Consider the following 24,766-nt stretch of genomic DNA (forward strand, 5'->3'; position numbering starts at 1 on the left):
TTTAATAAATCTGTTGTTTTTATTTGAATTCTGTCTTTGTTGTATAAGAAACAAGCTTTTAAGACAGAGAGATCTGTTTCTATAAATCCACAAGATAAATCCCCAGAGATTATTGTAAATTCAAATGATCTTTTTAAAGTAGCTGACTATAACCTTTTCAAAAAGAAAGGACCATCTTACTCTTGTTTTACCTAAAATACAGGACATTAAAATATTTTTTCCTGAAATATCCATACAAATAATCCATTGTAGTCTCGGTAAAGACATAAAAGCACACCTACCCCCCTTTACTGTGCACAATCACAAGTGACAGGCATTTGATCATTATTGCAACCACCTGTCAAGTATCACGAATTTTCTCCCATTTCGTGAGTTAAAAGGGCTTATAAACTGGAAAACTGTGCAAAATACAAAGTGCATTTTAAAAAATCTATATCTATTTAAATATCCTCTTAAGGATGCTTACTTTTGATTAATTTTCTTGACTCTTGAGAAATCTGGTAACAGGAACAGAGGAAGAATAATTATGTTTATAAATTGATTTGTCTAACATGTTTAAAGATTTCTTTATTTTTCTGTTCTCATTTTGCATGTAACTGCTTCTCCTCCTTTGCAGAAGATTCTCTGTCATATGTTCACGTAAAAAGTGTTCTTTTGAAAGCCAGAAAGAAGAAATCATATCCCATTCAGGCAGTGGATTAGCTCTTACAGACTACCCTTTTTGGTTAAGATGGCAGAGAGGTGTCAAGTTTTTAGCCTGGCAATGACCTCACTAATGTGGTTGGCCATACACCTGTAAGAATGACACATAAAGACACGATTTTAAAGAAACCTCAAGTCATCTCAAGTTCACTAAAAACAAACAGAAACCCAAACATCCAACACACAAGAAAACCTTTAACACAAATTCAACTTTTGCCCTGAATATTTAGAAGCAACACCAAGAGAGGGATATCAAATCCTGACCTCACCATATCCAGCTCAGCAAAACACTACATTTCTCCCCCAAGAGAATTCAACTCTGCAGATCAGACCTTTGCTTGTGATGCCAAGTAAAGGACCATGCACTCTTTTTGGAGCAGGACAGTATAAATGCACACAGAAGGTTCATCTGGCCAGCTGCAGGCTGAATGTTTATAATTAATTCAGGGGCTAAGTCTACTCGGTCAGCAATTCAATGGAGTTTGTAGATGAATGCTGATTTTTTTTTTTGTATTATTCTGCAAGTAAATGCAGTTCCTCCTCATTCTTTGTATGTCAAGGGATCCAACCTTACCCTGTCCTGTAGTCTCACATTATGCCTCTTTAGGGAAAGGCATGCTCCTTTTCTTAAAACCAAGGAGGCAGAACGTTCTCATTTGTGCACTGGATAACAATTCATGAAATATATAACATCTTTTACTTTAGGATGATGAAGGATAAGCAAGATTTTGAACACACTGAAAAATTCCCTAGCCAGGCAATACAGCTCTGAGGTGACAGTGAGAGATAGCAGCCAATGAACAGTGTCCAAGAAATCCTTGCCAGCACAAACCTTGTAAAACTTGAAAATGTCAAAAATTAAGAAAGACATCCCCATATGAACTTTTGTTTCTCAGACCTGGGACAGAATGAATGCTGATCTCTGTTAGGCTGGTGTTTGGTGTTAATGCATCCATATCTCAGGCATCCTGTTTGATTTTGTCCATCCATATTGGAGAGGCAGGAATAACTCAGTTCTTAGGCCGCACTGTTGATTTGAGAACTAGGCCTGCTAGAAACACATCAGGTATTTTTCCCTTCCCAGTTTAGTGCTTTTTAAAAAAACAAGTCATTCATCTGGAGCATAGAACCAGCTGAAGGATGGACCAGGTAATTCTACTGTGACAAGTATTGACACTGGTTAATGCTTACACAATACAGTTTGCTTTAGTCAGAAGAGACAAATGGTTTGTGGCCTATGAATTCTTCCAGGTGCCTCACTCACTCCTAAATTTTCCTGCACAGTTAGTGTAATACCCTGTCTCTTTCTTCCTTAGATATTTGTCAGTACACAAATGTCTTTCTACCCTAGATAATCGTGTCAGACAGGGACAACATATTGATATACACTATTTTAGACCAAGGTATGAATATTACATTAGCTGAGTTATCACTATAAGTTCTGACCTTCAACTATCCAATTTTGAATTCATTCATTTTCAAACTATTAAACTCTTCTCTGTCACATCACAGAAAAAGACACTATGATGGTAAATTTTCCTGACAATGTTTTAGTCAAAACAAACTATGATGTATTAGAAAAATTCACAAAAACGTGTTTGTGCTATTAAAAATCTGGAAGGGCTCTGTAGCCTGTGGTCACAGCTTGACCCTGAGTAGTCAAGCAGAGAGAAGTGTCAGGTGAGTGATCAGTTCCAGTGCTTCCTTCCTCCTTCTGATCCCTGATAGTGGGTCAGAAAGCTCAGCTGTGCTGCCAAACACAGAAATAAGGGCTCTATTACCATTTCACTCCTCCTCACTGAAAATCTTCCAATGTGTGGGACCCCCATTCTCAGGAGCGAGTCCCAGACTAAAGAACAAACTCAATTAGGAAGGGCACAAAAGGGAAAGGTTAAATGAAACTCTTTCCCAGCACATTACTGGCAATCTGAGGGAAGAGCAGGGAGCTGAGAAAAGCCTTCTCCTCGTGTTTGCTTCCCTCAAATCTTCCAGCAAGTCCCCAACCTGGTAAGGTATCTCAACATTCTCACTTCTCACCTAGGGCAAATTAAAAGGTAGAGAAGTGATTTCCTACAGAAAGCGATACACTCTTTTGGCAGTTAGCTAGAACTGGATATTTTATCTTTTGAACTACAACACATGAATTTAAAATGAAAAAGCCAAACCAATGTCAGAGCCCCCTGGAGCAATACCAACTGCTTGCAAAGAGCAGCAGGGAAGTGTTTGGCTCCACTGCCTGTAACGTGAGGGTTAAAGGGGAAAGGAGCAGCACCACTTAATACAGGGGATGTGACAACAGAGCACTTAAATACAGATACACACCCCCTTGGCTTCCCAAGCCCTCCTACCTGTGCAGGCCACTGCAGATAATTGCATAATAACAGCAGGCTGTCACAGCAGTGTGGAGACATCCCTAACAGGCTGTGCAGGAGGTGTGCACGAACATTTAGATGTCAATTAGAGACTCTTTTTGCCAGGTTTTAAAACATGCTGAATACAGCCAGCACCTACATCTGTCAAGAGTTTCAACTGTGAAACCTTAATAAAAAAATAAAATAAAATTGTATGTTCTTGGGTTGAATTGAAACACGTGGCATAGAATGTTCAGGTAAGCATCTGAACAGTACTGAGAGATTAACACAAAATTTTTGCTTCTGTTTCACATCCAGAATGAAAAGGATTCAAAGATGCAAACTACAGGGAACAAGCTACAATTGCTTTCAGCATCCTCTACTGATCTGACATAGATCTGATGACCATTTCCCTCCATTCAACAAACAGTGCCTGAAAAGACTGAAATATCTCCACATGAGAACAGAAGCCATTATTTTATCAAACTGATTACTGCTGAAACCTTTGAGCTCTAAACAAGCCTTAGCAAAAGTCCTATTGCCATTTAGGTCAACAATTATCTTTTTACAAGTTCTGAAGATGTGCTGAAAGTAACAGCATCCCCTAGTTAACAGAGAGCTAATTGATGCCAGAAGGATAGGGGATGGGATTCTGGGAGGTTACTATTAAAAAAAATATAAATCACTCAATCAGTCTAACTTTGCTCTGAATGACAGCCTAAGAAAAGAGATTTTGAAGATTGTCTTGTAAAGAAGGTGCTGCATATGACAGCAGAGGGAAACCTCTTGAAATCCTAGACAGCCCATTGAAGTGGGGAACTAAAACCAGTGGAAACATCAGTCAATTATACCCACAAAAATAGAGAACTTGAACTCAAGAAAGGGATTTCCCTTTAAAAATTCAGGCTGTAGGCACAACAGAGCTCTAGCTGTCACGTTTATGTGGGTAGCCACTTTAATCAACCTTTTTAGCATATATTTTGCGTGTCTATATTAGAAATATGAATTCTTCCTACCTGCTTTCTGAAAAGCTCTTTCAATTGAGACACTGCCTCCTCTGCAATGTCTTCTCTCAAAAGTCAATGCCCTAGAACTACAGGAATCTAGACTAAAAAATCCTCTTCTACTTAATGCTTCTCCATAAACAGAGGAGCTTCATCTCAACTGAGAAAACACTGGTTCTTGAACTTCAGTGTATGGCAACGTAAATTTGTTACTCAGCTGAGGATTTATCAGGTCTTAAAGCCAAAAAACTGCCTTCCTCAATCCACTCCTTTGTTTCATCATCCTCAGACAACGCAGCTTCTTTCATTTTTTATAAACTTTTTCTGAGGGGGTCTTAATTTATGCCAAGAAAAACACTGTCTGTTAAATGGCATCATTAGACTCACATGATTTCTTGTGGTGCATGTGAAGTTTTTGGTCTCCTGCATACTAAATGATCCTTAGAGTGTAAAAGAAATTGGTCCAAACAGCTGCTTTATTTTGTGCTCTGATAACTGAGGAAAAACAACCCTCAACGAAGAAGTCATACCTCACTTGGGGGAAAGTAAATGGACAAATAAACACACAAATAAAATTAGAAGATCAGGCACTGATTTCCTCACCAAGGCACGTGTGGGCTGGAGCAAAAGTTTTCATAAGCAGAGCTCTGCCTTTGCTCATGGATTAATGAAAGATAAGGCTCTTCATCTGCTTAAGTTCATAGCCACAAATAATTTGTAGATAGGAAAGAAGGCAGCAGCATAAGGAAACAGAGGTTCAGATTTCTTTTTGGTTTCTGAATTTGCATGTAGGATGTGCTGATAGCAAGCCCTAAACTTCCATCCAGCCACAAAGTCACAGAAAATGGGACAAGAGCCAGGTATCAACTATCTAGCAAATAGCTTGGTGATGACATCCATTTGCAGCCCAAAAAATAGGTTTGTAAAGACCTCCAAGAAGTTTTCAGGCTTTAAATAAAATACTGGGGAATCACTTCCATGCCTCACTACACTATCTAGTGATATTGCCAGTGGGAAAACCGGAAAAAAATGAAAGGAAAAAAAGTGCAAAGTGGGAGCACAAAGGAAGAAGTGAAACCATTTCTTTCTTAGGAGACTGAAGGTGACAGGCAAGGGAGGAAAAGTACTGTTCTTTTTCCATCTCTTTTGAGCTAAAGGGCACAGAAGAAATTAGGGGAATAGACCCAAACCTACCTGACCACACACAAGAAACACAAGAAATTAGGAGGATACACCCAAACATAGCTCCAATACCCTGTTGCCACAGAAGAATGTTTCTCATACACATCTAAATCTTTTTTTTTGGCATACTTTGGGTCTGATCCAAAAGCCTGACACAGCCACTAGAAATGGTTATTGGATTAAATTCTTAGACAGCACAGAAAATAGCAGGCTAAAGAATCTTAGCAGACTTTCCAAGAGTATTCATTCATCTCTGGCTTGGGAAAAGCTTGTGAAGTGTTAGACTGAAAGAGAATTTTGCCAGGAAAGTCTGGGTTTGCACCACAAGAGCAGCTGCCTATAATAGCATTGCCCAGAGAGGTATTGAACAGGTGCTAGAACCAAAAAAAATGACAAGTAAACAAAACAATAAACCAAAATTGCCTAGTGCCCTCTAAGTAAGTTTCTTCATTGTGTATAACAAAGCAACAACTCAGAGGAACTACTGAAAGCCATAAATGTCAACCCAGCACCCTGCTCAGGCTGACCTTTACAAAAGAGTTTTTCATTTTCACATTTTCCTATTTCTATAGCAATAGAGAACTCCTTTGAAAACCTCCTCCTGAAGACTGCTGGAGAAGCACAAGCCCTGGGAAAAGAACAAGATTGCCCAATAACCCCAGTACTCATGAATTTCCAAATCTGCCCTGTTGCTTGTGAGCTCTGCTAGTGGTTTGGGCAGGGAAAAGGAAGCCTCCCCCTTCTTGTCCACCTCTGCAGCTGTCCCAGCCTCCACATCTGCCAGGCATCTCGGCACGGCTGAGCAGTCACACCCCGGGAAGAATTTGCTCCAGTGAGTCCCGCTCCTCCACAATTGCTGGCAAAGGGGGAAACAATGACAGCTTTCAAAATTCCCATGGCAACAGCTCCTTCTCTCTGCAAACTCCACTGGCAGCCCGGGCACTGCACAAAGCAGCAGCACACAGAGGGGATTTGCAGCCAGGTAGCAACTGCTTCTATTCCATAAAAAATTCACAAGCACAAACCGCAGGCCACAGCTGGACGGTAACACTGAACTCAGACACCTAATTGTTGCTCCACGATGGATCCTTCTGTGTTCCTATCTTTGCTATAATAGGCTTACCTAAAATGTTGGAAATTAGGTTTTTAAGGTCAATGGGAGACCTTTAAAAGTCCTCCAAATAGAACCAAGGTCACGACTACTTGTGGTCATTGACATTACAGCAATTTTTGTAAGTACAGAGGTATTAATCCCAGGAGCCTGACAATTTCAATTTTAGTAATGACGTTCTAAACACCTAAAACTTTCAGTGAAGTTTAATATTCTTCACTCCATGTACTGATCTGCTCTGTGCTGTTCTTAAGCATTGTTAAATGGTTCTTTCATTTCACTGTGGAATTGGCTGACCACATTTCAGCTGTGCATGGAGTGAACTCTGTATATTGTAACGTAATTACTCTCAGAGGATCCTAGGTAGTTGGAAAATGTTCTAATTTGATTTTGGATTTTTTTCTTTTTCTTTAAAGCAGCTACATTTTGCAAAAGCAGCCAATTATTTCACTCCCTGGAATGAATACAATAAAAAAAAAATAATTACACCATGCCATGATTAATTGAATTTTAAAATGGAAAAGGTCCACTATAAAAACACCTACTGTATCAGTAATGATGTTACTTGGGTTGAATCAATAATATTAAAACAAGCTTGAAGAAGATTACAACAGTATTTATACTTATTTATTTCATGCACAGTTGGACGTCAGTGCCCTGACATTATTAAGAGCATATAGGCAGTGTAATTCATAACCACCGGGTATAGTTTTACAGAATTACTGATATGAATCAAATTTCATGATTGTTTCAGTGACTGCAAAAATTGAGCTCTGGAATTTATTCCCTGTAAGTAGGATTTGAACCAAAATCTGTAGAATTTTTTCCAAAGTTAAATGCTTCTGATGGGTAGCAAGAAACACCTCCTCTGGGACACGTATTTGGCTGGAAAAAAGGTGTCCTCAGCACAGTTAACAGCATCAGCATGGGCATCTAATCTCTGGATCATGCTAAATATTTTCTTCTTTGAAGTGATATAAACCCAACTGTCAAGCTTTGCATGATCTGACCTAACACCTGGGGAAAGCTAATCAAAATTAAGCCTTATAGGTCCCCCCTGCTTAAATCCACCCACCCAAATAAGCACAAGTTAGAATTTTTATGAGGTAAAAGAGACTCTGCTGTCACAGCCCAGTGTTAATTGACACAAAGGTTTGAGAATACCTTCGTTTTACTGAACTGCTTTGATTTCAAGACTTCTGAGCTGAATTTTCTTGCTTCTTTATAATCCTGTCTTAACGATCACTGAGTTTGAAGTGAGAAAGGAGCTTAGACAGATCTATATCGGTGTTCATTCATGCCAGACTGTTGCATTTTCATCTGAAACACGGTTTGAAAAAAATTCCAATTGAGGGCAGGAGTAGCAGGGGGAGCACAGGGAATGCTAATCCCCTGCCCAGCTCTTGTGGGAGCAACAGGTGATAATTAGTCATTGGCCATCATGTCAACAGCCTCTTATTTTCTTCTCTGACTGGAAAAATAATTCTCACCCCTTTTTCCTGTCCATCTCTGAGTTTGTACAGCTGATGCAATGATTTAGGCAGTGACCAGAGGCCTTTGCAGGAGCACCTCCCAGGACAATTACATCCCAAATGCTGTGGGGAATAGGTAGTAAGTTCAAAATTCAGCAGAGAAATAAATCTCAGATGGTAAAAGAAGATGCAGCTTGCATTTATTTCCATCCCCTGGTTTTACTCCATGTCACTTCAAAGGCCTGATGTCCTCCATTTCCACCAGGTGACAACATGATCATCAAGACAGTAGAATGGAAGCCACCATGGGGCTCCCACCTCTACTGAAAAACAAAACCCAAGATGCAGAAGCACACAAAACCCCAAATTAATATTGCACTACAATATGGACAGGAGGGAATGCTGCTGAAAACCAACACATTATTTGCAGATTACCTGGAGAACTGTCAGAGATGGACAAAGCAGCATACTTCACATGTAGCACTCAGTTTCAAGAGTTATCTTGTTTTTCTCTTCTACATTTCCTGTTTCATGTAGACATTTTACATTATAAAATTCCCTCTGCAATTAAAAACAAGCTAATGACACTTCACCTGATCCTCATACCTGTGACTAATCAATGCAAGATTGAAACCATCTCCAGGACTAAGAATAGGATTTCTAATTTTCATAAAATTACTTCCAGTGGGATTTCAATATTATTTTTTTAAACTTGAAGTATTTGATGAAAGGAGTTTAGGGGTTCAGACTTCATAGTATTTACTGTCTAGCTTTCAGTTTGTTCCACTTTTAATTTATGTGTTGAAAGGGATAGATTTTCTTCCTCTTTATTTTACAGAACTGCCTTTACTGACAAAAATGTAAGATCCCCATTCTGCTGGCCTTGCTTATCAAATGAGAGCCAAGTGTAATAAAATGGCTGTTTGACAAAGATTTTAACAAGGCACCCAAACACAGTCTTTTTCATAATCTTATACTCCATTAATACGTTTCTTCCAATATTTTCTCAAAAACTTATTTAAGCCATAAAGCCTTGCAAAGATCACCCACATTTTACAACACACAGGACACAAACTTGAATATTATTTCACATTTTTCTTTGTAAGCATACATGCAGCTTGCAGTGTCTAGTAAATATTATGTCTTGTCACAGATAACCAGCCATTCAACTAATTGCAGATTTCTATTAAGATTTCTCCCAAATACCCCCTTCCAGTAGCTTTTTTTCATCCTAATTCATCTCCCTGAAAATGAAGTCCATTTTCCCTGTATTATCAATTTCTGTAGGAGATACTGCTATCATTTAGAATTGAACAAGCAAAAAAAAAAAGTTTTACATCTGCAGAATTTATTTATACTGCAAGGTCTCGAAAGTGCCTCCTTAAGCCATTGAAGACAAAACTCTCAATCTGTTTCAATGCTGTGGAATATGTATTCCTCTTTTCCATCAGTTTGCTTTAAGATACACATGCAGTTAAAAACACCCAACAGGAATGACTGAATATGAGGAGAGAAACTGAGTATCAAAGGAAGAACTTAATTTAAATTAACTGATAATGCATTTCTTAGATAAATAAAAAAAATGGGTATTTAGTTCTTAATCAGAGCATTGAACACAGAAAAATTCATCTCACATTCACACAGGTTTGTTCATGAGTCACCTGTGCCCCAAGAGATAATTTGAGCACACAACCAACCCCGTGTGCTTCCACTGGCTCTGTCTGGTGACTTCTACCCACTGCAGCAATTCTACATTATACCTGTGTCAATTCTATCAACACTAATTAATCTTACAGCAACCTTCTCCTCAATCCAACCTTCACTATTTTAAAGGTAACTGCTATCCCATGAATCAAAATCCTTGTCTGATTGTCCTGGAGGTCTGCATGTAACAAAATTCCACTTATGGAAGTTGCCTGCGGGAGGTGCTTTTTCCTTTATCTCTCCTTGTTGTTACAGAAGATGGACCCAGTTTCTAACAGTTCAATCTCTCTGCCATTGAAGTCTACAGCCTTAACAGCTTCATACAAACCATGTGGAGTTTCAGCTCAGGGGTTTGGGTTTTTGCCCACCTCCACGTAGAGGAGGCAGTGAAACACTCCTAGAGCACATCCTGACACGGCCCCGCAGCCCAGCCTACTGTAAAGCAATCTCTGTCAGCATACAGTGGCAGATTGCACAGGTTTAAATCACACCAGGAAGCAGTCAGGACAGGTGGCTGCAAAAATATAGGCTTCCAGGGAGCCAAAACCCGACTTTTAGAAACTGGTTTATTTTAAGAAGCAAGCTTTTCCTGTCAGCCCCTGGGCATGAAGCTTGCTTGAGAAACATCTCTCAGAGGCACTGGCTGGCAGGACATGGTCAGATTGTTTCCAGCTCCGTGGGTTTAAAACCATTCAGGATGGTATAATACATTTATATTTTCATTGATTAAAAATAATTTCCCTTTCATCTAGGGAGACAATGTGTATACATCAAGATAATGTGTTCTAGAGTCTAAAAAAGTCAGCAATAGATCCTTTTGTGAAATCAAGTCCTGTGGAAACAGGGCACAATTATTCAAGTGTGGGAGACACAGAACAGAGTAACTTGATGGAGGTCTCTCTCTTGCTATGGATGTTCAAGGAAGAAAGATGTGTGAAGGCAAGAAATTTGAGGACTGACGAGAAGAGATAATGAGACTAAAGTCTATCACCTCCAGCTTCAGCTGGGCTGAAGAGAAGCAGAAAGCAGAAGTGCCACAGCTGGGAAACACAAGTGATTCCCACAAACTTCGTTCTACTTCTTCCAGATTTGGCAAAAAATGTTTCTTTTACCAAGTGCAAGACTCTGAACGGGTGCTCCCTGCTCCACACCACTGCTGCTCCCCCAGTATGGGTAAGTTCTGCCAGCAACACATCATCATAGGGTTTATTCAGACAAATACTCCACCAGCAAGAGGTCACAGGAGTGACAATCCCACAGAAATAACACCAGGCTGTGTCCCTACATGGCCCCCCGTGTATTTGCTTTCCCCAGCCAAGCCGGAGGATGCTGATAAGGCTACAAGGCTTTTCCAGGGACAATAGAAGATTGTTATTTTTATTTTTTGAAGGCCTGAACTATACAAGACCTAAAAAGTGATTTAACAAACAGCAGGTTTCTAAGAGCCAAGCAGTGCCCCAAAAATGCTTTTAGATAAAGGTATTAAAGTTCAGTGATTTGCAAAATATGGATAGATTATTTAATCTGCACTTCTACAGTGGAGCTACAAAGTATTTTTGAGCTTAAAATTGAAAACATATAAAACCAACAAGCACACCCCAAAGATATTGAAACATCTTATTAAAAGAGCTGAGAGACTTGTGAATGCAAAAGCATCCTGTCTTGCCTGCAGAACCACCCCGTGTCTTCCAATCACACAGACCCAACACTCGCAGGTAGCAATCCTCCTGCATTGCAGGAATAACCTGCTCCAGACAGCTGGAGCTTTCCCAGCCTGAGAATAACACACCTGCATGGCTCAGACAGCTGTGCTGCCACACACAGACGGGGCTGTGCCTTGAAAGGGATGCAGCACATCCAAAAACCCTGGTCAGGACCCCAGTCTCTGCTTCCTGAGTCCCCTGGATGGCTCAGGACAGATAATGGCTTTCTTTTCTCCCTTACAGTGGTGGAGGGAAACAATAACCTCTGTAGCACCTTTACAAAGGTGCTACAAATAAGGACACCTTGGACATTCCCTCAGTGAAGGCAATGTTAAACATAACAAGCCACTGTCAGCTCAGTGTGATTTTTTACAGCCCAAACCCTACTTCAGAATTCAATGGTAAGAAACAATGGGTTCTTTCTAGTGAAAAAGCAGACTGGAAACAGAAGTAATGGATGCACTAAAGATCTTTACAACAGCATTATTGCAGTGTTCTGGGTTAATCAGGCCCATACGGTTTGGTACAAAATTAATCATCTACAACTGAAGTAATAAAGTCTCACTTGGAGGCCACATCTCTGCTTGGCATGGGCCCAGGAGAGCACACTATGTCAGACTGCTGAAAAACCATGGGGAAGGAAGAGAAGCAGTCATCTTCCCTACCTAAGTGCCTCAGGCATTCCCTCCATCACACCAAACAAGGAGGTTCAAACATCTCCCATTAAAATTTTGCTGGATCTACTGCAGGTACAGGATAGACCCCTGTGCTCTCTCAGTCATCTGGCAACTGAGAGCTTCATTACAATAATATATATAGCACTGATAATAATATATCCATTTTTACCACAGTTAGCTTTATTTGCTCTAAATTCTTGTTCCCCAAAGACACATTAGATACTAAAACAAATGACTGGTCTAAAGTAAATGGTTAACTCTAAATGACTGGATAATTTTCTTGTTGACAGTGAAACAGATGCAAACTACATAAAGTTAAACAGTAATGACTCATCTGTAAAACTTCTGGTAGATTAATATAGATGCTGTTAATTGCTATTAATTCCAGCTCAGTTTTAATTTGTGATATAGGCAGTTGCAGTAATTTTCACCAAAAGTGCATCAAACTCAAGACATGCTCTGTTTCCTATTAACGTCATCTCTGGCAGAGCTGGGGGCACACACAGACTGGAGGCATCTGTTACACACTCAACAGGGCACTGTGTGCTCCTCCCTTCAGGAGCCAGGGCACAGGGGTAGGCTGCTGAGGGAGAAAAAACAGGTTTCAATCTCACTGTGCCTCTTATCCCCTTTCAGCTCCACTGAGGATGCTGGAACACCTTGATTTTGCCTGTTGGGAACGTCAGGAGGACAAGGCTGCTCTCAGATTTTCATACTGGTAAAAAAACATTTGGAAGCAGAGGGGAGAGTATTCATGCCTATTTCTTTTCTTCTTCTCATCATGAGCAGGACTAGACACAGGCTAGTCCCAGCTCTACACAGTAATTTAAAATCAATATAATCACAGTGAACTTTGTCACCTCTGCTTCAGCTGAGTAGGTTTTTCATTCGGGTCTCTTGCCATTTTTCTCCCTGAAAATAAGTTCTTCAGTTTCTAGTCTGCCTTGAAATGAAATAAAGCCACCCTTGGCTTCAACACAGCACGTGAGCAGTCTCTCTAGACATGCAAGACACAGAACAAACTTCCATCATCTGCACATCACTACATTCAAACACAATGATTTCCATTAAATATTTAGGACTCAAATATTTATATCCAGTCAATTACATAGAACATTACTTATTCTCCAGGGAATCCTCGCTCTCCCTTAGCACAGAAGAGATGACTGAAGTGCATTTCCTGTACTTAATAATAGCATGGTAATACCTGTAGAGAAAATCATTCCCATTAGATGCAAAGACCTTGGAAGCAAATATACATGTTTAGTACAGAAGAATACAGAAAGATCTTTTTGGGAGCCAACATTAACAAATGTTCATCTCTGGCTCTGAGAGAGTAAAATGGAGAGGGGGAGAAGGTCAATGATGTAGAGACCTTTTCCCCAGCTGGACTTTCACTCTGCAATACAGACAGCTGGCAAGTCTGCCAGGCTGCAGAGTAATGCCCCAGGAATGGAACAGCCATCAGTACCAGCAGTTCCCACCAGCAGACCAGTGCTGTAGGGCCTAGTGGAAAGATTTACAGCTCGCATTTTGTACCAAAGAAATCACCAGCTAGACTTTGCTAATCGTGTTATCATGCTCAGTAATTCATACAGCTCTCCCACAGCAAAACCTTTTTATTACAGAATTTCAAAAACCAATACTTGAATTTTAAACTTTAATATGAACTTACATTTTAAAACATTAAATTATCCAGTGAAGCGGACGTGAATGTGAAAAAAGGCCATTTCCTCCATCATTTCATTAAATTTGAAAGTACTTATTTATTTTAATAAGTAGAGATGTCCATATGCCAGGAAATTAACATCAAAGAATGTTAAATATGCCCAGTATCACTTAAAAGCCTATGGAGCATTATGCATTTTCAGAAATAGCATAACTCAGCAAAACTACTTTCCCAGCAGTTACTTTTTATTACAGTTTCCAACAGTACTTTGGGGAAAAAAAAGCAGAATATGTTTACCATACTCTGTACTCCTGCTCATAATGAAATAGTAAGATGCAATGTTGAATGATGTGTTCAGGTGCCACACCACACCACCTTCCCTCATTTAAGGTCTTCTGCTAATGCCAAACAGATGGTTGCCTACAAATCCCTCTTCCAAGGGCTCCTGTGCAGACCTCCTCCATTGGCACGTACGATCAGGGCATCAAATGGAAAGGCTGGACTTGGACTATTTCCTTTGAACTGTTATACTTCACTTAGCACAACAGGATAGAATTATGACTAATATTTTGATCACTTGAACCACCCAGACATTTTTCAGCCTTCAGAACCCATCTGCCAAACTCGCAGGGGTTTCCTCACAGAAGCAGAACTTCGCTGGCACGTGTTCTGAAAAGCTACTTGTGAGCACTTGCCATTTTGAATAGGGGCTCACCATGGATTAGTCTAATTCCCAAAAAAACCAGCCATATGTATTTGAGCCTTCTACTGCATCTGGGTTACCAGCTCCCCTCCCACCAGGGCTTTCAGACTTGTTGGGTAACTCTGACCCAGTCTGAGAGAAAGGGGTGACCTTACAGCCACTTACAGACCCTGCTTTAGTGATGCACAAGCATCAACATTGGAGCAGTGAACACAGAGCACAACTGGAGGCTGTGAAATAAGCTCAGAGCTTCTTAGGCACTGGAGACTTTTCAGAGGAATGTGAAGCACTTAAATGTTCAGAGAGCTGCACAGCTCTGCTGTTTTAACAGCAGAAAAAGGAAGCTCTTAGTACATTCTCCAGCTCATAGTGTTCACCTCATTACACTCTGCTTCAGCCATCGATGCATTTAACACCAAGCCACCTGTCAGATGACATGCACAAATTTAAGGTAGAGGTAACTTTTCTGTGTTTGCACTGAGAGCAATTATGTCCCACAGGCACCTGGGGAGCGAGCCCTTGTGCAATATAAGCAGTAACTGGACTACGTGCACTGAGCCCTTCTGTACAGAAGTCACATCCAATTCTCTGCGATCACCTTCACACAGCAAATCTCCTTCCTCAGAGATCAGCATATGCTAAGAGTGTATCATGAAGTTTCTCAATTTCATGTCTCCAGCAACAGAAATATAAATTAAAAACACGATCTCAAGTGCCACAGAAGCTTCCAAGTTGGAATCTATCTGAAAAGTTCACGTCACCTCTGGGTAGGAGCAGACTAGCATCTGGCATGTAAAATGGCTTTTCAGAGCCCAAGGGGCCAGAAGGCTCCAGCAGCAGCCTGAGCTCAGCAGCCTGAGCCACACCTCGGGAGCAAAAGACAGCATGTAAAACTGAACATGAAGTGATCTAAACTCTCCATGACTTCACTGCTGTGCTACCTCCGGGTAAATCTCATTCCTGTACTTGGGAAATACATTCACAGGAACACAAAGCAAATCACATAACTTTCACTTCTTCATTCTGAGCGTGTCGTCCACTTAGTGGTTTGTTCATCCAGGACTGACACACGGGATGGACCCCAGTGCTCAAGGGCCAGGTGATGTGAAACAGAGCAGAGGGGCCCTGGGAGGTCTCAACCCAGCAGGGTGCAAAAGCAAATTATCAACGTTTAAGAGACTTCTGTCACCTCAGCTCTAGCTGTGAGTGTATTGTGGGGACACATAGGAAACATTTGTTTCACTACTCCACATAAGGAAAGCAGCAAAAACTGCAATCACATGCCGATACTCATCACCTTCAGGCATTCAACTGGAGGGACTTTTCCTCTTTTGTTCATTTCTGAGGAAATTTATACACCAAGACAGTTTAGAAAACCTCGCAGGAGAGTCAGAAACCAAGAACCCCATGTGGAACAGCTCCTCCTGAACCTTCTGCCACCTGCAAAACAGATGTTGGCCTGAATGCTTCAATTTACATCAAGCTAAACAAAGCAGCATGGGCCAGCATCAGAGACCTCAGCTGAGCAACACTGGGGTGATGTGAGACAGGGCACCCAGCCCGCCTGTGCCCTCCTGTTCTTCACAGCTGTGCTCACAGCACGAGCTTACCTCACAGCAGCTGTGCCAGGGAGAGATGTACACCTGAGCCTGCAAGGCTGTAATCCTACAGCAGTGTGGAGAAAATGTGCATGGAGTGAAACTGCATTCAAACAGGGATGCAGGGGAGAGGGTTTACTCAGCCATGGCCAGAACAAACTGGCTTAGGTTAAACTCAGCAAGAATTGTTTGGTAGAAAACAGGCAGGATGGAGATGGAGGAAGATGGAAGGCCTAATACTCATGGCAGCAGACTCCTTCCGTGGAAGAGTTACTTTCTGGTCAAATCTTAAATATTTTTTATGAGTTATGTGTTTCAAAAATATCTCACCTTACTGAGGATTCAGCCACAAGAGCTCCATGAGTAAGCAACATTCACCAGCCCCTACTATGGCAGGTCAAGTGCCAATCTTTCTATCTCTGCAACAGGGACAAAGGGTTCCTAATTCTGCACAAATGAAACCACTCATCTCACTAATTATCCTGAAAATATTATCAACCCACAGACCCACTCATCTCACGACTGGGCAGTGTAAAGAGATGGGAATGGGTGGAAACACACACTTAGAAAACATTAATTCAGGGTTCAGTTGAATTAAATAAACCCACTTGCTTTCCCACCTTTACAAAAACAGAAGCTTGGTACTCAGGTTCTCAGTAAGGCTTGACATTATTTTTACACTGCAGAGCAACATACCTCTTGAATAAATCATTCCAGTGCCAATAGCCTCCCTCAGATAGAAAATCTACAGAGATGACCCTTAAAAGTTCAGAGGAGAGTTGAAAACATTTCCAGAAAAATCACTCAAGTGCTGTTTAAAGATGTAATTTATATGCACAGCTCTGCTCTCCATTGCAAGATTTCATATTTATTTAATTTGACAAGTTAAAAGTGTGTCCATCCAACTTTTTGGGCACATGCAGTCTTTAAAAAAAAGCTTTGTAACTTAAAGCCAAATGTTCTGTGTATTGAACAGGAAAAGAACGTGATCTTCCTCAAACCCACTGGAAAAAACTGAAAGCATCAAACAGATGAAGAACTTCAACAAAGCACCAGCACAGGGAGAAATCAAGTTTGCTGATGACAATTAAGCTCCACAGACTGATCACCTCCAGAAGAACTTCTGTTAGCTCAGGAGCTTCACAACAGCTGTGCTCCCAACATGGTCTCCCCCAAAGGAGACAGTCTCCAAGGCAACCAAGTCTCTCCAATTAGCATCTGATAAGGTGGGATGTGTGGCCTCAGAGACAGAGCACAGCACTGGGACTCACACTGAATTTCCCACTCTGCTGTGCACGGCATGGGGGTCTCCAGGAGTTACTTACACTGCCCTGTCCCTCAGGCCCCACCACGCAAACACAAACCTCAGAGACACTGCAAGAGTCAGAATTCCTTCAGCTGCTAAGCACTCATTCTGCAGTACCAAAGGACCTGGGTGAGTCCCTCTTTGATTCCTCCTTTCCCCACAGACCAGTGATGTTTGACACAGGACAAAGACGTGGCACCTGCATCCCATGGCACACCTGCCCAGGCTGGTGGATGGAATCCCTGCCCCACTCCCTCCTCCCCCTGCAAGGGAGCCCAGCGTGGCAGATCTGCTCCTTCTGCAGGCAGGGGCTGCTCTTCTGGAGGATCATAACAATTAAAAACCATAAATCTGCAATACCACATTCTGCAAGATGGAGACTCTTTTTGGGAAAGCGGAGAGATGGGGCAATTCCTGGGGCAGAGATACTAAAATAAAGATTATCTTCTGAGCAGTGACTGGAAAGATACAAAGAAGCCATCTGACATAACAAAAATAATGGAAATAATTCTACATCTACTGCATCAACTGCAGTACTGGCCTGGCTCAGCCATTTCATACAAAGACTCTGCTTATATCCTGCAACTAGAATTCCAATTCCTTCCTTGATTATTTCATGCTTGGACTATTGCAATAATGTTTGTGCCAAGCTACTTTTTTATTTTTTTTAATCCACACACTACAAGACTATTCAGAGCTTCCGTGCTTGCTTTGTTTCTCACTGAAGAGCTTGCTGTTCACATACTTTTTTCCTCACTGTTATTTTCCTATATGTGTTCAGTTACATATGAAATCAAGATTGGAACTTCAATGTATCACTGCAATCATTCAAGAACCTCAAAAACATCGCTCTGACTTTGGGTATTTTCTAGTCCATTTGCTGAGCTTGTATCACAGCTGCTACCCAAATACTCCATCTTTCTTTTGCATGCTTAAAATACACACATTTCACATGTTCTTATGTCTAAAGAGCTTCAAATATTTTATCCTGTTGCTTATTTCAGTGCCTAGAGATCAACTAAATTGACAACTTTTTGCTGCACTTCAGCACATTCTCAGTCCTTTGAAACAGTGCACTGGTTGTTGCAATTCCAGAGGTTTTCCACAAATGTCCCAGTGTTCACACTGAAAGAAAATGCAACAAAAAGCACAGTACTTTTAAAGAAGTGAGAGGTCTTCCCTCCCCAGCTAAAGCAGCTCTTTGTGCTCCCTCATGTGAGGGGAGATAGCCACAGCTAGGATTGCAGCAGTGCAAAGTAAAAATACTTGTGATGCACTATTGGAACAACTGTATCTGAAGCTCCAAAGATTTCATCTAGCATCTGTTGCTGTTATTTTATACTTCTGTGTTATGCTAGCGAAAAAAATTCATGCAAGAGTGAAATTTGAGGGGACTGGCTCCTTGCACATCTTATATTTCAGCCTTTCAAAGCTGTTCATCTGCCAATGGCCTATCTGGTAAGAAACAGTAAAGAAAAAATTCAGAATACTCAAAAGATTTACTTTAGTGCACTTAAGCATGAAAACCAATCAAATCCTAGTGAGAACCTTGCCAAAAAAAAAAAGAAAAAAAAGTAAATTTCACCATATCTGCATCCAACTTTTAAAAATCCAGTCAAGCATTTCAATATAGACTGGATACACGAGGATTGACTATGACAGTACTTGGAATAAACTGTTAGCGTGGCACATAAGAAAAGGTGGCAAGAGAGAGCAAACAGTATTAATGGTATTCAATAATGAAATAGTGTCTGTGTCTAACTAGAAACTAAATTACTATCTGAGGTTTCCTTAGCAGATTATTTAGAAACTTGCCAATAGACAAACAAAGTAAATGACAAGACTCTCAATCAGAGCTGTGTTTCCCAGCAATATGGCTTAGTAAAAACGATACAGACTACTTGGGCTGCTCCTGGCAAGGCTGGCTCTCCTCAGGGAACTGCTAATGGTAAATACTCAACAGGAGCGTGATTGTGAAATCCTTATTCATGCTATGGTTAGGAAGATATATCCTCTTCTCTGGGACAGGAGTGTGACAACTCATTTCTTCATTCTCAAACAGAAACAAAAGATAGTATTTTTGTTCCTTCACAGGGCCAGTAAGGAAAGAGAAAAGGCATTCTCCTTGACATCCTGAGTCTGTGCACATTGAGATGCAGGCTCTGCAGACACAGATGTGTCTCCTGCACATCTGTACAGTGTCGTGGACATGAAGACTCGTGAACCAGAACCGTCAGAATACAAACAATCAAAATATACAGATGGTAATTCCTGTCTATTTGAGAAAACACACAGCAGTTACTTTAGCTGTGCACATTTAAAATCAGGGTTCAAGCTCAGACAGTAGCAGCAAACTCTCAAGCTATGGTTTCCTGTGTTCCCCTTATGAAAGAGTGTAGCATTGATTTCTGGAACAACTGTTCCACTAATAAGATGCATATGGAAACGAATGCCTTGCAGCTGGTTCCAGCAGGGTTCACTGAAGACTACTATTCATCTCTGATGAATGCAGATAAAAATATTCAAAGCTCAGTTTTCTGATCAGATCAGATATTAATGGGAATGTTTTTCCTACTTCTCTCAGCTTAGCTCCTCTTTAGAAAGTCAGCTCAAAAGAGAGAAAGCAAGAGAGCCAGAACATCCTCATTTTGACTATCCTGCATTTAAGGGAGTTGAGTACTTTTACAGAGGAATGATAACTGAACACATGGTGTGCCAGAGTTTTGGTCAATATCGAGATTTATTATTCTGAGGGACTGAAGGAGTGAAATACTGACCATGGCAAATAGCCCATTAGTTACCTCTCAGTTCAATAAGTCTTGATGCTTTCCTTACTATGTGCCGATTATTTCCTGTCCAATTCACATTAGCAGCTTATTTAATGAGAACAATCTAAGCAAAGAGAGAAATTCACACATTTACAAAGGATATCACCAAGCTACATTCCATCACAGTTAACACCATTTGCTGTTCTTTCAGGAAATAACCATTACCCATCATTCCTGTTTTAATGCCAGCAATTGCTTTTGAGAAGAACACTCAATTCTTACATTCACCACCGGTTATATTTTAAATAATAGCATCTTAAAGCACAGAAGTAAGTGCCTAAGTGTTGCAGGACAAAGCATTCACACACTGATAGTGTCCACTAGCTTGACAGCGTGGCCAAAGTTCCTGTTCTTAATGGACACCTTTCCCCACTCACAGGGTCATCTCTACTCTTGTAAAGCCTATTTTTCTTCTATTAACTTCTCCTAATGTTCACAGCAGTTGCCCAGAATCTTGGAGAGAAAGGATTTGACATTTTAGACAGAAAAAACATCTGTAAGGACATGCACAAATAACAGAAGCATCATAAGCACTGCTAATAATTTCACATAGAATATGAGAGACTAAAGGTACAAAGAAGAAAGAGATACCTTGAATGTACCATAAGATTAAAGGGAAAAAACAACTGCATGAGTTTTTTACAAAGGATTCTCTTTACAAAGCCACAGTTAGATAAACATCTAAAAAGAACACATCTACATCCTCAGCCAAAGTCTTTTTTTTGTGTTCTCTGAGAAGCCCAAATGGTTTTGATTACTCAAAAGAGTATTTCTTGAATGAGTCAGCTCACAACACTGAAGCTGATCAACAGAACAGTCATCGAGGGAGGAGGGCACACCAGCCCTGCCACTGCCAGCACCCCAGCTCAACTGGGAAACTCCAGTGACAAAAGCACCAAGGTCTACAACATCCTGCCCCACAACACTGCAGACCCATTCCATACCATTAATCACAAAAATTAACACTGGGAGTAATTAGACATCACATGTTTTAACTGAAGACTCATAAAGGTGTTTCCTGGTTTGGGTAAACCCCTTGCTACTTCTGGTTTTTCACAATCTCATGCAATGATTGTCACAATAATTTTACACAACAGCTTTTCAAAAGAACAGGTATGAATAGATACAGACCCTCCAGAGCTACCATCACTTAAGATAATTTATGTACAATTAAGGTACAAGCATCTGCATCAGCATCTCACACTGTAATCTCCTCCTAAGGCCCTGACCTCGAAGGTACTCAAAAAAGTAGCCTTTTTTGGGCTACTGCAAGGCAAACGAGGGTCTGTTCAGATTACCTGCAAAATGTTCTGAGCACTGACAGTGCAACACTCGACACTGAGAGGCATCTTTAAATGCCTGGAATATTATGCTCTGTGAGGATGCACACATTACACAAGGAAGGGTCAGTCAGAAAGCCCTGGACCCAGGAGATGTTTCAGTTGCATATTTTTGTAGGCTTTTGTTTCAAGTATTGTTTTGGTTTTCTGTTTAAAAAACAGTTGATGTGTTTGCAAAAATATGTCCACACAGATGAAAAAGCACCTGAACTGCTGCCATCTGTCACTATGAAGGGTACTAGAACATATTGACAATTATAAAGATGTGCTAAAAGTCATTTCAAACCTGTCCATTCAGTGGCCAAGCTAACAGAAAAGATGACTTGGGAAAAGCAAAGACTGTAGCAAAACACATTCAGGATCCACACCTACTTCTTGTGACTGTGCCTATTCCACATTTCTGTTGCACTACAAGTAATGTGGCCAGTCCCAGTTTAGGAAGTCTTTGGCAAACTGTAAGACACAATCATGGAATAAATACTTTGCCAAAAAATGCATGAATACACATGCGCAGAGAATTCCCTCCAGAAATGTCATTTGAGCTTCTCAAAAATCCTAAAAAGAACATCTAGGAGATCTCAGTCTCTGTTCAGTCTTGCTGTTCCTATTTAAAGACAAGCTAGTCTTCTGTTTTCAGCGTTTGCTCACTTCTGAATTTGGTTTAAAGAGCTGCTAGCAGAGACTTAATGAAGTTTCTTCTAAAGGGCTGATTGTGTTTCCTGCTGTCTTTTTGACAGAACCCATTCAAAACAGGCCTTCTTCATTTAATTATCTAGTCTTTACTTTTGCAAGTTTTATTTCTGAACTAGAATAAATGATATAGTCAGAATTGTGTCTGTAGACAACTGGGTTATTTTTGTAAGGCTTAAAATCCTTTCCTTTCCAACCAGTGAAAGGAGAAAGTGTAGTGCAGCTTTGTGCACAAGGCACTGGAGTTCACTGCCTGTTGCAGGCACCTTTAGGGATGTGGGCACCTTGTACAAATGTTCAGGTCCAAGGGCTGTTCAAAACCTGATCAATGACTGAAGTTTCTCCTCTCTAAACTCTTGTGCCTGAGAGGATCAATATGACCAGGCAGCACAGGACAATGCTATAGATCATCCATAAAACCAGGAAAATTCCTGATCTCCAGAGTTTAAACCATCTCCAGTCACCCTCCACAGGAGCTGGGAGCAGCAGAAGGGTTTCCTACAGGCTACTGAGGAATTAATCTAAAAGTACAGTATAGGACAGATATATCCTGTGGAAAATGGGTATTTGAGGTCTCTCTGCAACACAGCTGTGCCTTTTTTCCACCCTCAAGCAGGAAAACCATAACTGGCCACCTGCTTTTGGACCTCTCCACCCCCACCTCAGGATTTATTACAGAAAACTTAAGCCCAAAAAAACACAAAAGCTCTGGAAGCAGGCAGGCAGGGCCATAAAAAGAGAGAGGGCAATGCTGCTGTAAATCAGTTCTGCTCAACTGAAATCAATACAGAGCCATAGCTCAGCCTAACACACATGGTCTGTGCTGGGGCTCAGCAGAAGCTGTCCACTGATGCCTGTCAGGAGCTATCCTGGTCTTGTTTACTCCTGCTGGCAAAGTCCCTTAGAAGAAACTCCAAAACTCACCAGCCCTCAGCCCAGCAGAGCCTCCTTCCCTGCCCATAATTGCTGGGGCTGGGCCAGCAGCTGTTGCACAAATAACTGGAGGGGAGCTGGCCTGACCATCTGAGGATAGGGAGAGGAAGCAGCCTACCAGATAATGTCTGTAAAAGAGCTTGGAAACCACTGACACAGGCTAATTGCTTACTGCAGAGTGAAGTTTCCCCTCTCTGTAGGCTCATTTGATGTAAACTTCCTAAGCATGGCCAAAACCCTACCCACAGGACAAACGATAAACTGCTTAGCCAAGCCCTGCTCTGGGTTCCTGGGAAATATTCTGGGGAATAAGAAAGCAAGGAGAAAGAAACAGATAACATGATCATCCTCCTCACTTGTGCTCAGCTAGAAATAAACATCTGTCTGGCATCTGGGCTCTGCCACCCACCATTTATTCCCACTTTCAACCTAAACACAGAAGTTCAGCATTTTCATTACCTCTGGTCCCCTCCATGAACAAATATGGACAAAATGGCATCAAATAAGAGAGGCTGAACTGGCTGAAAATCAAAAGTGGTCATTTGTCCTATATTACTAAAATGTTTAGATTTATTTTACTTGCCTGACCCCATTTGCAAATGAGATTGAATGTATTTTGAGATCTAATAGAGGTAACTTGTGTATATTGATGGAAAAAACCTCTACACTTATCTATAATCATTCATTCCCAATGAAATAAATGGTCTGGATAAAAGGGGGGTGTTGGCAGTCAGAAAGTAACAGTTGCATATTTATCTGGTATCAGCATTCAGACATCTTAGAGAGTAGTATTTTTCCTTCAGCTAAAACTAGTCCTGCACAACAACCCTCTTGGACAAGTATCTCAGATCTTCCAGAAAAGCACACACAGGTTCAATACAATGCTTGAAATCTTCATAAAAACTTCTTAGATATTGGATGTCTTCCACAGAGTTAATAACACAGTTATTAACATCATTTCTAGAACACAGCAACCTTCAAATCAAAGACATCTTTCTGAAGGATATTTTCATTTGTGGTATTTCAAAATCGTGTATCTACATGAGCTCCTCCATAAGACTTTACAAAAGCAGTGGGACAAACAATTAAACACCCTTCCAGTATCCTGTCTTTCACCATCACACATCCTGGCTTGATGCACTGACAAGTCTCGTTGTCATTATACAATACCACCAAAATACATGCACAGAAGTAAATAATTGTGAAACTTCTGGGATGTTGGGGTTTTGGTTTTTTTTAATCTGGACAAATATATATATATATATAAATGCTTACAGTCTTCCTAGAGGCCCAAAATGGTAAGGAAATGGTGAGCTTGGGAATGTACTGATTGGACCAGAAGAGCAAAGAGAAGTTTGCTTCTCTTGCTATGCCTGATCAAAGATATGCCAAGAAATTAAAATAACACTAAGAGAAGGAGGAGAATGATAAGGCAAATCCTGCAGGTAAATGGCAGAAATTCCAGAAAGGCGGGCATGTGTACGGGGGAATTTGCAAGGAAGGCAGAAGAAAATACACTGTAAAACTAATTTAAACTGAGCACAGTAATAATAAAAAGTAAGTAAACAGTTTGATTCTGGGGACATTTCATGTTTTAGTGCTCTGAAGACAAGTCACTCACCCGAGTATGCCCAGTAAGGATCCCCTGAAGCCTTTCTCCTCCGGATCTGCACAGAACTCCCATGTCTGTTCTCATGCAGAGAGCCCACGTAACCTTCAGTCAGAGCTGGGAAGAAAAGAAGCAGGAATCGTTAAGAAAGTGGTATTGGCTCCCTGGAGCTTCGTGAGTGAAG

At 40.8% G+C, this 24,766-nt stretch overlaps 1 protein-coding gene and 2 long non-coding RNA genes across 4 annotated transcripts in view; 1 reads left to right on the forward strand and 2 right to left on the reverse strand.

The window, feature by feature from the left end:
* PTPRG (protein tyrosine phosphatase receptor type G) overlaps window positions 1-24,766 on the reverse strand; it is a 386,090-nt gene that overhangs the window by 276,566 nt on the left and 84,758 nt on the right. For both annotated transcript variants that reach the window (XM_086846057.1, XM_086846058.1), the window contains exon 2: window positions 24,595-24,699. In XM_086846057.1, coding sequence (XP_086702183.1) covers window positions 24,595-24,699 — 105 coding nt within the window. The remainder of the gene's footprint in view (window positions 1-24,594; window positions 24,700-24,766) is intronic.
* Window positions 1,722-6,958, forward strand: LOC147650973 (uncharacterized). Its single transcript, XR_015275027.1, has 2 exons — window positions 1,722-1,851; window positions 3,372-6,958. It is a non-coding gene; the product is annotated as an uncharacterized LOC147650973 (long non-coding RNA).
* LOC147650974 (uncharacterized) lies at window positions 6,953-8,383 on the reverse strand. The gene is made up of 2 exons (XR_015275028.1): window positions 8,258-8,383; window positions 6,953-8,142 (listed from the first exon to the last, which is right to left on the reverse strand). It is a non-coding gene; the product is annotated as an uncharacterized LOC147650974 (long non-coding RNA).

The sequence above is a fragment of the Cyanistes caeruleus genome, chromosome 11, assembly GCF_971803275.1.
Source record: "Cyanistes caeruleus chromosome 11, bCyaCae1.hap1.1, whole genome shotgun sequence".
Taxonomy (NCBI): Eukaryota; Metazoa; Chordata; class Aves; order Passeriformes; family Paridae; genus Cyanistes; species Cyanistes caeruleus.